At 44.2% G+C, this 13919-nt stretch overlaps 1 protein-coding gene and 1 long non-coding RNA gene across 5 annotated transcripts in view; one reads left to right on the top strand and one right to left on the bottom strand.

The window, feature by feature from the left end:
- The window catches only part of LOC137529138 (synaptotagmin-like protein 2), a 193201-nt gene extending 179928 nt beyond the window's left edge, over positions 1-13273 (top strand). For all 4 annotated transcript variants that reach the window (XM_068251148.1, XM_068251149.1, XM_068251150.1 and 1 more), the window contains 3 exons: positions 2214-2313; positions 8863-9068; positions 12084-13273. In XM_068251148.1, the coding sequence (XP_068107249.1) occupies positions 2214-2313; positions 8863-9068; positions 12084-12229 (452 nt within the window). In that variant the 3' untranslated portion in view covers positions 12230-13273. The remainder of the gene's footprint in view (positions 1-2213; positions 2314-8862; positions 9069-12083) is intronic.
- Positions 11781-13919, bottom strand: part of LOC137529140 (uncharacterized) — a 45932-nt gene continuing 43793 nt past the window's right edge. The window contains exon 6 of the long non-coding RNA XR_011023590.1: positions 11781-13041. This is a non-coding gene — a long non-coding RNA (uncharacterized lncRNA). The remainder of the gene's footprint in view (positions 13042-13919) is intronic.

Here is a 13919-nt window from a genome sequence, read left to right on the forward strand (position 1 = left end):
TATTTGGCTCCATCCATCTTCCCATCAACTCTGACCAGCTTCCCTGTCCCTGCTGAAGATAAGCACCCCCAGAGCATGATGCTGCCACCACTATATTTGACAGTGGGGATGGTGTGTTCAGAGTGATGTGCAGTGTTAGTTTTCCGCCACACATAGCGTTTTGCATTTTGGCCAAAAAGTTCCATTTTCGTCTCATCTGACCAAGAGAGCCTTCTTCCACTTGTTTGCTGTGTCCCCCACATGGCTTGTGGCAAACTGCAAACGGGACTTCTTATGGTTTTCTGTTCACAATGGCTTTCTTCTTGCCACTCTTCCATAAAGGCCAACTTTGTGCAGTGCACAACTAATAGTTGTCCTATAGACAGATTCCCCCACCTGAGCTGTAGATCTCTGAAGCTCGTCCAGAGTCACCATGGGCCTCTTGATTGCATTTCTGATCAGCGCTCTCCTTGTTTGGCCTGTGAGTTTAAGTGGACGGCCTTGTCTTGGTAGGTTTACAGTTGTGCCATACGCCTTCCATTTCTGAATGATCGCTTGAACAGTGCTCCGTGGGATGTTCAAGGCTTTGGAAATCTTTTTTGTAGCCTAAGCCTGCTTTAAATTTCTCAATAACTTTATCCCTGACCTGTCTGGTGTGTTCTTTGGACTTCATGGTGTTGTTGCTCCCAATATTCTCTTAGACAACCTCTGAGGCCGTCACAGAGCAGCTGTATTTGTAGCTTCTAGCTCAATTCTGGTATAATTCTGTTTGTCTAAAGTACCCTTTAAATTTATACCCTTAAATGTATACACTGCTGACCAAGGTCATGCTGACTATATGATCTGCTAATATATCCCTGACTAGATTGATGCTAACAAGCAGACTGATTACAGCTGTGAATATACTAGACACTAGACTCTAGCCACACAGAGGCAGGGCCAGTCTAAAGATATGCAAATTGTGACTAATGAAATGAAATCGGCAAATGGTAACACAGGAAGAAGCCCCAATTATTAACACTTATAATTAAGCAGATTGATGTAGAATTTAGAATTTAAGCATACAGCCAGGAAAATGAAACAGTTGCATACCATAAAAGCAGATTGATGCAAGATTTATGTTTGACATCCGTGTTATGTCTTAAGTCTGACATCCTTGCACCGTTGTATGTATTTATTTTCTAGCGCTGCGTAATATGTTGGCAATTTATAAATACAATAAATATGAACAGCTATACCATCATCTGGTGATGAGGGATTTTTATATTACTACTACTAAGGTGATGAGCAAAACACATGAACCCATAAGCATCCACTTACAGATCTCACTCTTTACCTGCTAATAAATGTTTAATTATGGACAGCCACTTCTGTAATTCAGATAACCCAACATCACAGAATAGCCAGAAAATGTACCATATCTTTTTGCCCTCAACCCGCAGCCTCCTGTCTGTATACTGATGGTCAGCATTTAAATTCAACCCCCAGAGGCGTATCTAGAGGGGTGCAGGCATGGCTCATGCCATGGGCGCCACAGCACCATGGGTGCCCTGCCTGCTCCTGTGCTGCGCCACCATACCTGCCCCATGTCTCCCCATCACTCAGACCTCAGATTAGATTAATTATATTATCTGGGGATCATGGCTACTTATGTATGTAGGGAACACTTGTCTTAGTGTTAGAAAAGAGGACAGAGAGGGAATAAGAAGAGATATTTCCAAAAATGTAACATCAGCAATATCCCAAGTCAAAAAACACAGGCAACCATAACACACGTACGTAAGAAAGGATGCTGTTTTTAGAGGGGAAGGGGGCTCTGACCGGGGATTTCAGTGTTTGCCGTAAGCTCTATATTACCCAGCTACATCTCTGCTCCCCCCTCCTGTAATAAACTGACATTTTAAGACTGGCAGCACTGCACAATGCTGGAAAACAGGATTGTCTTACAGTGCACCTATTGTACATGAAGGCGATATCAAGACAGAGTCGGATACTTTAGCTGCCTTTTAGTAAAATGAATTTAATCATTTTTGAGTGCATTAGTATGAGTGGCAACACTTTGCAAACTTGCCTGGAGTTTTTAGCTAAACTGTTGAACATGGAGCTGGTTAAATTCGGAGTTACTTCTGTTATAGTTTAATCCCTTTGCCATACCTCTGCTATATTGTGATGTATCATAATATATTTTTTTAATTCTGCTGCTTATTTTTAAGCAACTTTTTCCTTACTCCTAGGACCAAAAAATCCCTCTTCAGGAGAAGTCCACATTTGGGTGAAAGATACCAAAGATTTACCACAGCTTCGTCCCTCAGGGGTAGACTCCTTTGTGAAATGGTAAGTAAACAAAACATTGCAGTCTCCCAATGATAGACACTGACACTGAGAATCCATTATTGCTGAGAAAAAATTAACTCTCTTCAATTCAGCTCTGTAAATTGCAAAGATTTACTGCAAACCATAGTTTACCGTGCCAACATGTAAATCAAGTGCTTGTAAAACACTTACTACACTGGGCTCCAAACTGATGCAGTGATAGGGCATTATTCATGTCTGCTCTTAGTGGGCTAGTCCAGGTATAGGAAAGAGTTTCTTCTCTGTCCAGTTAATTACTCATGCAGCAGGATGGGGAGTTTCTAGGCAGTTTTTACTCCACAAAGTGTACAGATTCCACGATTGCAAAGAAAAGCAATTTTCCCTCCAATCGTGTACTTTTTAAAAATTAAATTACAGATTTGATATTTTTCAAGTTAAGCTATACCTTTTATAACGCTCAGTCAGAAGATTTATGGTTGCCTGAAGCAATATGGCCTTATTTTCTTAGTGGTGCCTTGTAGGTGGGTGCCTGCCCATGCTGTCTTCCATAGGTGCCCACTGTCTACTGGAAATCCCAGCTTGTGGACAGTTAGTCAAGAGACAAACAGGAAGGGGAGGCATCCCCTGGAGGCACAGGTGGGTGCAGAGAAGGTACAAGGGACAGAGATGGCACAGTGTTCTGACTTAAAAGGGGCACTATGGCGAAAAATTGTAAAATTTAAAGGGATCCTAAACTGAAGGATATGGATTTTTCCTTTTAAAATCATACCAGTTGCCTGACTCTCCTGCTGATCCTGTGTCTCTAATACTTTCAGCCCCAGACCCCCAACAAGCATGCAGATCAGGTGCACTGACTGAAGTCAGACTGGATTAGCTGCATGCTTGTTTGAGGTGTATGATTCAGCCACTACTGCAGCCAAAGAGATCAGCAGGGCTGCCAAGCAACTGGTATTGTTTAAAAGAAAACATCAATATCCCTCTCAGTTTAGGTTCCCTTTAAAATATGTGAAAACATAGACAAATAAGAAGTACATTTTTTACAGAGTAAAATGAGCCATAAATTACTTTTCTACTATTTTGCTGTCACTTACAGTAGGCAGTAGAAATCTGACAGAAGTGACAGGTTTTGGACTAGTCCATCTCTTCATAGGGAATTCTCAGCAAGGCTTTTATTCTTTATAAAGATATTCCCTAAAAAGGTTTTAAAGAGACTCTGTAACAAATTTTTCAGCCTTAGTTCTTCTATCCTATAAGTTCCTATGCCTGTTCTAATCTGCTCTGGCTTACTGCAGTCTTTCCTAACTGCACTGTCTCTGTAATAAATCAATGTATCTTTCCTCTGTCCTGTTTGTCGGGCTAAAGCTTGATTGTGTGGAATGTGCAGGGCTGCTTGTGATTGGTAGAAGAGATACACACCCTCTGCAGGCCCCCTGCATACTCTGAATGACTCACACACTATGCTTAGCTGAGCCTATTAGAAGCTGGTTAGTTTGTTTGTAAACACTGCCTAAAACTGTTAATTACAAGCCAGGATTGCAGCAGAGAGTGGCAGAAACAGCACAGAGGGGCACAGGAGAAAATAATGAATAGAATGGTATGCTTTTTATTGTAAGAATATTAGAGTACAGATTCTCTTTAAACAATGATGCTGGCCAGCTTCCCTGCTCGCTACACAGTTTTTTGGCAGATGGACAGAGCAACTGCCATTCACTAAGTGCTTTTGAAAATAAAGAAATCCCTGAGAATCCCCCCATGAAGAGATGGACTAATCCAAAACCTGTCGCTTCTGTCAGATTTCTACTGCCTACTGTAAGTGACAGCAACATAGGAGAAAAGTAATTCATGCCTCATTTTACTCTGGAAAAAACATACTTCTTGTTTGTTTGCACATATGTTACATTTTCTAATTTTTCGCCATAGTGCCCCTTTAAGACGGAATTAGGTAAATAACAAACCTACAGTCCCTATCTCGTTAACTGAGGACTACCTGTATATAAAAAGTAAACTATACTTCCTATCTTGAGTGCCTGATTAGGGATGAGTAAAACGTATTAACATGCAAAGTCCCAGTGACCCACAAGGTAGAACCCCAGCTAGTAAATGGCAGCTGCTAGCTGTGAAACTATCCAGAAACTGTAATTTAACTGCTATCTAATTGATAATTGATCAGCATGCCTGGCATTCATTTGCTAGAACAGCCTGAATGTTCCATATATTTTGTTCTAAAAGAGAGATTCAGGCAGTGGTTAACACTCTCGCCTTGCAGCGCTGGGTCCCCAGTTCGTATCCCAGGGCACTATCTGCATGGAGTTTGTATGTTCTTCCCCCATGTCTGCGTGGGTTTCCTCCCACATCCCCAAAACATACTACAGATACGTTCATTGGCTTCCCCCTAAATTGGTCCTAGACTATGATACGTACACTACATGATAGAGACATAGGACTATGGTAGAGATTAGATTAGGAACCCCTCTGAGAGACAGTTATACTCTGTACAGCGCTGCAGAAGATGTCAGTGCTATATAAATGATGAGCTTTTTGTCCCTAGGCCTTCTCGAAGGAATAGAGGACATGATCTGCGCATGGAGGAAAAACGTTTTAGCCATTTATTTAGGAAAGGGTTTTTTACAGTAAGAGTGATTAAGATGTGGAATGCATTGCCACAGGAAGTAGTTGTGGCAAATTCTATACCTGCATTTATAGGGGGCTTAGATGCTTTCCTTGCATTGAAAGACATCCATGACTACAATTACTAGGTAATGCCCAGTGATGTTGATCCAGGGATTTTATCTGATTGCCATCTGGAGTTGGGAATGAATTTTTTCCCTTTTGGCGCTAATTGGACCATACCTTGTAAGGGTTTTTCGCCTTCCTCTGGATCAACAGGAATATGTGAGGGAGCAGGTTGGTGGTGTACTTTTTTCTCTGGTTGAACTCGATAGAGGTATGTATTTTTTCAACCCAAATAACTATGTAACTGTGAGGATCCGCGTGGCTGCCTGCGCAGGCAGGCAGCCTTTTGACCACTGTTCAGGTCTGCATTCTGCAGGTCTCTGGAAGAGAGACCTTTTGTCAGTTGTGCAGCTTGCTGCTGAGGAATTTGCATACGTTTGTCATGCAGATTGCCTAGCCACATCCTTTGTGGGCTTGCTCTATAAAGAGCTATGTTTCCCACAGTAAGTTGCTGGTCCTAAGAGTCAGTTCCTGTGTAGTGGCCCGTACTCACGGGCTGCAGAAGTGGCCTGTCGCCAGCACACGTGAGCGTGCTAGCGACAGGCCGGCGACAGCTTCTCTCCAGGTCCCTCCGCGTACACACGCGGAAGAGGGACCAGCGGCGAGACGGAAGCTGTCGCCGACGTTCCTCCTCCCCCCGCCGGGAGCTCCATTTACCTCTATGGAGGTTGCTGTCGCTAGTCCGCGTACTCACGCGGACTAGCGACAGTTGCGGCGGAGGTGCGGCGGCGACTGTTGCCATGCGATTGAAACTTTCAGTCGCATGGCGACAAGAGCGACGGGCGACAGTTCGGGGTGCGCGCGCGTGCAACGGCCCATACTCACGGGCGACCTGTCGCCGCAACACGCGTGCGCCGCGTGTTGAGGCGACAAAAGTCCCTCGTGAGTATGGGCCATAACACTCGCCTGGAGTGTCAGCCTTGCTCTTTGTTGAAGATTAGCCTAGAGTAATTCCTGGAACTGCACTAGGCAGTTTCCCTAGTGCAGTTAGGCTTGCAGGCAACCACTCGTCTAGGCATGTGGGGGAGTACCGCCCTCACTCGGCCTTTTACCGTCCGGTTCGGTCGTCGCTCCAGAAAAAATTCAGATATAACAGGGGGTTCCTGGTATCTGTGGATCCTCAGAGAGGATGTGGCATAAGCTTAGTGGTAATTGGAGGCGCCCGTGTTGGATCGGGTGGACTTTTGGTAGGGTCCCTAGGTTGTATGCGTGTATGTGGATACTAATATCAAAACTCTATAATTCTAGAGGTAGCCTACCTTATTAGTAGTAATCAAACCGTATAAAAAGATAAGATTTTATTTGTGCACATCGACAACGCGTTTCACGGTCGTAGCCGCTTCATCAGGTCAAATATACGTGCTCCCTCGTAGGAAAATAGACTAAAGAACGTTACTGTAATTCACATTTATTAGAGTCTCCAAGGTGCAACGTGTTTCGCAGGTCACAATCCTGCTTCATCAGGCAATTAATTTGGAGAAAAGCAACAAGGGTCTCTGTACTGTGGCCAAGCGCCTCTGTAAGAAATGGTTCTTTTTCAAGATTTCAAAAAACTTTTTGAAATCTTGAAAAAGAACCAAATTCTCCAAATTAATTGCCTGATGAAGCAGGATTGTGACCTGTGAAACACGTTGCACCTTGGAGACTCTAATAAATGTGAATTACAGTAACGTTCTTTAGTCTGTTTTCCTATGAGGGAGCACGTATATTTGACCTGATGAAGCAGCTACGACCGTGAAACGCGTTGTCGATGTGCACGAATAAAATCTGATCTTCTTTTTATACGGTTTGATTACTACTAATAAGGTAGGCTACCTCTAGAATTAGAGTTTTGATATTAGTATCCACATACACGCATACAACCTAGGGACCCTACCAAAAGTCCACCCGATCCAACACGGGCGCCTCCAATTACCACTAAGCCTATCTGTCGTTTATTCCTGCTTTCGTGTATCTGTCTTGTCTGCTACGAACGCTTGCTGGAGGCTCGGTGAGGTAACCATTTAGCAAGCGCTCGCGTCCTCTGTTTCATGTTTGTTTGTCGGTGGTTATTTAGGCGTGCTTGTCTCTGTTGTGCTTATCACGCGGGGACCGCGCACAAATGCGTGCACTGTTGCGAATGAGTGCGGTGTTCGCGTTTAGCTAGCGTTTATTATTTTCCTTATCTCCTCATTGTATGATTTGCTGTGCCTTTGCTACTCTTGTGCTCTGCCTTGCTGTAGCCTTGTGTCACCTCTGGCAATCGCCTCTCCCGCGATTGCGTTCCTACTTCATATCTGCTGTTGTGTATGCACCGTCGCGGGTTGGCGACTAGTTTGGTGCACACACATACAATCTGTCGCTTTGCTCTCTCTCCTTCAGGGCTATCTTGCCCTGCGTTTCTTCCCTTCGTGCAATTCCTGTCTGGCGTGTGTGCCAGGGCAGAGGAGCTGTTCCTCTGCACTCCACAGCTCCCCCTGTCGACAGGAATTTCCCTCTACAGGTGCATTGCACCTTTTGCTGGGTTCCCGCAAATTATACGCTTGTGGAGGATTTCCGCAGTGTCAGCGCACATCTTGTGCGCTGATCTCGGAGAGAATTCCACAATCGTTACAGTAACTATGTAAATAATAATAGGGGTTCATTCACAAAAGTCATTAACATGGTTCTGCTCATGGGAATTTTACCAGTACTTATGCCGGTGCTTATGCACAATTAGCGTAGCCTGAGTTACTATCTCTTGACCACATAAAGAACCTAGGAGTCAGACACAGCTTGGTGTAGCATCCCTGACTAATGGTGGAGCTTTCAAGGTTTGGTCTGTCTATGATACGTACACCACCATTGATGAAATCCCCAGCCAGAAGATGCCGTACCCCACACATCTACTTCCCAAATTCTTTCAGGAAACAAGAAATGTCTCTTGCTGTTTAGAACTGACTGGGTGAATTGGAGTGGTTGTAGAACTCAGTGACTAATTTGGGCACCTGCGATTGCTAGATCTCAATTAATAAAAAAATTAGGTAATTCGGCTGTCTGCACCGGTTGCTACAACCCGGACTTTCAGCAGGTGCAGGATGAGCTGTCTTTCGACTTCACTGTGCGCCAAAATTTGGCAATTTTTTTATGTATGCCACTAGATTGTAGAAGCCAGATCTAACGCACAGGAGATCCCAGGTAATTTTTTGATGCCCTCTGAAAGCATAAACCGATATCTTTATGTATGTTTATCCATAAGAGTAAAGGATATATATACAGGAATTCAATTAGGGCCAGGTCACACTTGTGCGGATGAAGAATGAAACTGTAAGCGCATTCGCAAGGTAGATGCATACTGTGCATTCTGCCTACACAGGCAACAAAATAGCAGACCGTTCCGAGTCGGCATGCGTCAATTACATCCGCTCGTACACATCACCGCCCACCTGTCCCGCCACCGCTGCTTGGTCCCTTCAACAGCCCAGGGGCCAGCTGAAGCATAACTCTCCATAAGCTACAGCAGGCCAATTCTCCCTAGCAACAGGCGACCGGCTGTTCAGAAGGGACTGAGTGGCAGCGATGGGCGGCGAGATGTGCGAGTATGACATCACAGCAGGGACAACAATGCCGGTACTCTGGATCACCTAGCCATTGCTTGTAGAAAATAGATTGAATCTTTATTTTGAAAATAAAAATCTCTGACATATAAAAGATTTTGCAGATGTCACTGCATTAATTCTAGAATGGCCTATTAAGGTAAATGTAATGTTCATAGAAGAAGAATGTAATAAAATGACTGTCATGCATATCTTACTTTAAGACAGAAATTCTCCTAAAAAATTCCTAAAAACAAATATTTTAATTTTTTTCTTTATGCAGTTATGTATTACCGGACACCAGCAAGAAGAGTTACCAGAAGACTCGAGTCATTAAGAAGGATTCAAACCCCGTGTTCAACCACACCATCGTCTACGATGGCTTCCACACTGAAGACCTTAAAGATGCATGTGTCGAGCTCACAGTCTGGGACCACGAAAAACTGAGCAATCATTTTCTTGGGGGGATTAGGCTCGGCCTTGGCTCAGGTAGCATATTCTTAAGTTTCCTTCTCTGATTCAGTGCTTCAGCCCAGTAAACCAGTGGTTTACTACAAAGGAGTAAGATTATGCTCCCATGGCTGCTATTATGAAAGCAAACTTGTGAAGAGGAATGCAGGTAAAATCTGTATACTTACCTGAAGAGGCTTTCCAGATTCTCTTTGAGTCCATGATTCCTCCACAAGACCCTCTTTTTCTTATGGCAGCACTTCCGTCCGTGTATTAGCGCATCTGGATCTTGCATGAGTAATGTCCGCGTATGCCCAGTAGAACAAAACATTTAGAACTTAGTCACGGCTGCCCAGTCTGGATGTACTCATGTATGGCAGGACCACAAGAAACATATCCTACAAGCTTTTGTCGAATGTTTAGAGGGACCCAGCACTGAGATGGTAACCTGCAGGATGGTAACTAACCATAGGATTCTCACTACTGAGGCTTCCCACTACTACGGCTTCCCACTACTGCTTCAACTGGTTCAGGTTTGGCCATAGTTAAAACGATGCAGCACTTGAAGATGCCTGATGCGGCAAAAGTTTTAACGCAGCTCGATCCTGTGCATAGAACGCAATAGCGTGTCTCCTCCGGCACAAAATTCAGCTGTCTAAAGACCGTGAGTTCTGTACCTCGGCCAGGAGCTGCTTTTATTGGCTCCTAACCTGTTGATCACTGTGAGCCAATCACAATGATCAGGAAGTGAAAAAAGAAAAACAAACAGCAAACAAAAAAACCTCTAGTCCTGAAAGGGACCAGAGGCTGACGTCTGCAATCAGTTAATTAAAGTGGTTCTGCAGATTAGGCATGGTCATTGAGATGCACATATTTCCGAGTTGAGACAGGATTATGCAAATACTGTATGCAGATTACAGCAGCTTGAAAATGGGCCAAAGTAATAACAGATAATTATTTGGTTAACTTGCAAGCTGCATACATTTGTATACAGTCATCAGCTCAAAAATTGACCATCTCTATTGCTGATTTCTAACACACATAGCAATGATCATGGGCCCACAGTCATTACATGCCCCTGCAGTAAAGCCATGTCCCCTAAGAAATGTCACATACACAATTGTTATCTCACCACTGCACTGCTATGCTTATGCCATCATTGCCCTTGACTAAAATGGTTTCCTCTGTAGTGCCATTCTTCCCCCAGTATTGCATTATGCCTCTGTTGTGCCATTGTTATGTCATTTTCAGAAGTTTAGAGTAAAGTGGACTTTATTGGAGCAATGTCCTTCTTCCTTTAGTGAAGTACTGGATCCCTCTAAACATTTGACAAGAGCTTGTTGAATGTTTCTGGTGTCTGCACTCCCTGCATGTCTGAGCTTTTTTTGTACTGGGCATGAGTATGCTAGATTTGTGCATGCCCCGTAGAATATCCTCATCATGGACCAGTTCCCAGATGTGTCCAAGGAGTGGGGCAGGGTGTGTGGACAGCAACTTGCCCCCTCCCCCACAAACCTTACTTAAGCACATTTTCAGTGAGGCAGTATGTACCCCCCACCATCCCACATACCCCTCCAACACATTGGCCTCAATTCACTAAGCTTTATCAAACACTTTATCAAACGTTTGATAATTTACCTCATGAGTAAAATCTAATTTTGAATTCAGTAAGGTGTTATAGATTTATCGAACATTTTAATCGATAAAACATTTGATAAATCTATAACACCTTAGTGAATTCAAAATTAGATTTTACTCATGAGGTAAATTATCAAACATTTAAGTGTTTGATAAAGCTTAGTGAATTGAGGCCATGGTGCCTTTTTGCTTTTACATCAGCCCTCCACCTCCATCAACTGTTACCCGACTTCCCTCAACCAATTCCCCCTCAAAACCCTCTCGCAGCAGAGTTTGGCCAGGTAAGAATCCCCTGCCCTTCCACAGAGAGCACCCTTCACAGCCATAACACATCATTGGTTCACTGGTCTGGGAACCTGGCCTCTCTCACTCTGACTTCATTGATGCAGAGCAGCGTGCAGCAAGCGTCACCAGGAGTCGCTGTCTTCTCTTTAACCACTTGCCGACCGCACGCTTATACCGTGCGTCGGCAAAGTGGCAGCTGCAGGACCAGCGACGCAGTACTGCGTCGCCAGCTGCAGGCTGATTAATCAGGAAGCAGCCGCTCGCGCGAGCGGCTGCTTCCTGTCAAATCACGGCGAGGGGCTCCGTGAATAGCCTGCGGGCCGCCGATGGCGGCTCGCAGGCTAAATGTAAACACAAGTGGAAATAATCCGCTTTGTTTACACTTGTACGGCGCTGCTGCGCAGCAGCGCTGTAAGGCAGATCGGCGATCCCCGGCCAATCAGCGGCCGGGGATCGCCGCCATGTGACAGGGGACGTCCTGTCACTGGCTGCACAGGACGGATAGCGTCCTGTGCAGCCTCGATCACCGGGGGGGAACAGGTAGGAGAGGGAGGGGGGAATTTCGCCGCGGAGGGGGGCTTTGAGGTGCCCCCCCCGCCAGCCACACGCAGGCAGAAGAGATCAGACCCCCCCTGCACATCATCCCCATAGGGGGGAAAAAAGGGGGGCAATCTGATCTCTCTGCCTGCACCCTGATCTGTGCTGGGGGCTGCAGAGCCCACCCAGCACAGATCACTAAAAACCACGCTGGTCCTTAAGGGGGGGTAAAGGGTGGGTCATCAAGTGGTTAAAGCTGTCTGCTGTGGTGCAACATACTTTGTTCGGCCTCCTAATATGTGTCGGCATCAAGCGCCTTATGGAGAATGAAGCAGCACAGCAGACGGCTGTAAGAAGAGGATGACACCACCTGGTGACACTTCCTGCATGCTGCTCTACATCAATTAAATTAGATCGAGAGGCCAGGCACAGGAGTTTGGAGACCCTTGATGCTCGGGATTGTAAAAAAGGTTTATATGTAATAAAATAAATCCCCTAATAGCTCTTCTTTCCAGTAGTGCTAATACTGTATTTTCAAAAGTGTAATTTAAATAAGGCTTAAGGCTGTAATATCCTTAATTCTTCTTCCTATAGGTTACAGTTATGGCATTGCTGTAGACTGGATGGACTCCACACAGGAAGAGGTGGCGTTTTGGCAGGAAATGATGCAAACACCCAATGAATGGATTGAAGGCTCACTTCCTCTGAGATCCTTAGCTGGGAGAAGGAAATTCAAATAAGCTTGTTGAGTCAGCAAGTTAATGTAGGAAATGTTACTAGGTTTTTACTTTTATAAAACGCTGCAAAAACTGAATGCAGAGCTGGAAAAAAGCTGGAACTTTTTCATCTTGCCCGGCACAGCGTTCTTTTCTTCATTCCTGGACAATTTGTTTTGAGTGGGAATAACAGTTTTAATGCCAAAGCACTTTATTATGGATGTATATGGTTGCAGTCTTCTGTAGAGATGTTTTTGAAGTTGTTTGTGGTTAAAGAAACTGGAAATTATTTTGTAATACTCATTCTTTCTCAGGAAAGCCAACGCCAGTAGGCGACATTGATGAGTATGTGAACTGTACCGAAATGTTTTATCTAAATACATTTTAATTGTTTTAGGTGTAACAAAACAAATCCAGTTAAGTTAAACTAAATGTTCTTATTAACGGTACAATCTCCTGATCAACCGCACAAGCGATGGGATTGGATGTCATTAGTGGTGCCGATTGATGAGTAATGATCGTTCTATCATTCAGTCAATCCAAATTTCGGGACATTCTTTTAGTCCAATCAGGTTGCTTATCATTTTCTCCTACATTGGTGGGTCGGAACGATCATTTCTAATCAGATGGTCGATCATTCAGGTAATCGGATCCTTAATGGGCACCTTTTATAGATGAACAACTTCGTTTGGCAATGGAAGTCATTATAATTGAATATATTCAGTGGCAGCCAATGATGTCATGGTAGATAACATTTGTTCCTGTGGCTGAAGGCGAACACTGTTTGGACTCCATATTGGAAGGATACAAAGCAAGGCAAAGTTTGTTCATTGGTTCTAAGAGAGATGGAGAAGAGAACGGATTGTTATTATTCAAAGGACGTCAGTCACTGCCATTTATTTACAGACTTGTTGGGGTACAAAAAAAATCAAAGTAAAAAGGTACATTTTTATGTTCTTGTGCAACTGAAAATCGATATTGTTCAGAAATTCAGATCTAGATTTGTAGAGGGCTTCAGAGTTGCACCTCACATTGAATGTTTATGAAAATAAAAGAATTACATTTACATGTTTTAGTCAAATTGTTTTCTATTATAAGAAAGTGATGCAATCGTTGGGTGGATGTCAACAGCAAGTTTGGACACTTGATCTTAAGCTGCGTACACATTTTTAGATAATGTTTGAAAACATTATTTCCTGCCTGCAGAGTGATCCTGGTACAGTCAGGCATGTTTAGCTAAGTGATGTGTATTGTACTATGAAAAGTGTGTGTGTGTGTGGGGGGGGGGACCTTCCTCTACGGGGAAGAACTATTTCAGAAGACCAATTTCAGACGGTGTGGGGAAAAAAAACAGAAAAAAGAAAGGATAGGCCTCCACAAGGGGTCCTCACCTAGGGCCCTGTGTAATTCTGAGTAGAGATGGCCCGAACTATTCGCCGGTGGACAGTTCCCGGTGAATTTCCGCTGTTCGCAGCAAACAGCAAACATTTGGCATGTTCAACCCGCCCCCTATACATCATCATGAAGCCAAACTTTGACCACTTAACTCACAGTCAGCAGACACATGGCAGCCAGCTAGCACCCCTTCCTGGCCCCCCATCCCCTATTACAAATCGGTTGCGGTGGTCATATTGGATTCATTCTGTGCTGGCTGCTGTTGATGAGATCAGGGTCAGACTTGCTGCATATAGGTAGGGAAAGCATTAGCTAGGCC

This window comes from Hyperolius riggenbachi, chromosome 8 (assembly GCF_040937935.1).
Source record: "Hyperolius riggenbachi isolate aHypRig1 chromosome 8, aHypRig1.pri, whole genome shotgun sequence".
Classification (NCBI taxonomy): Eukaryota; Metazoa; Chordata; class Amphibia; order Anura; family Hyperoliidae; genus Hyperolius; species Hyperolius riggenbachi.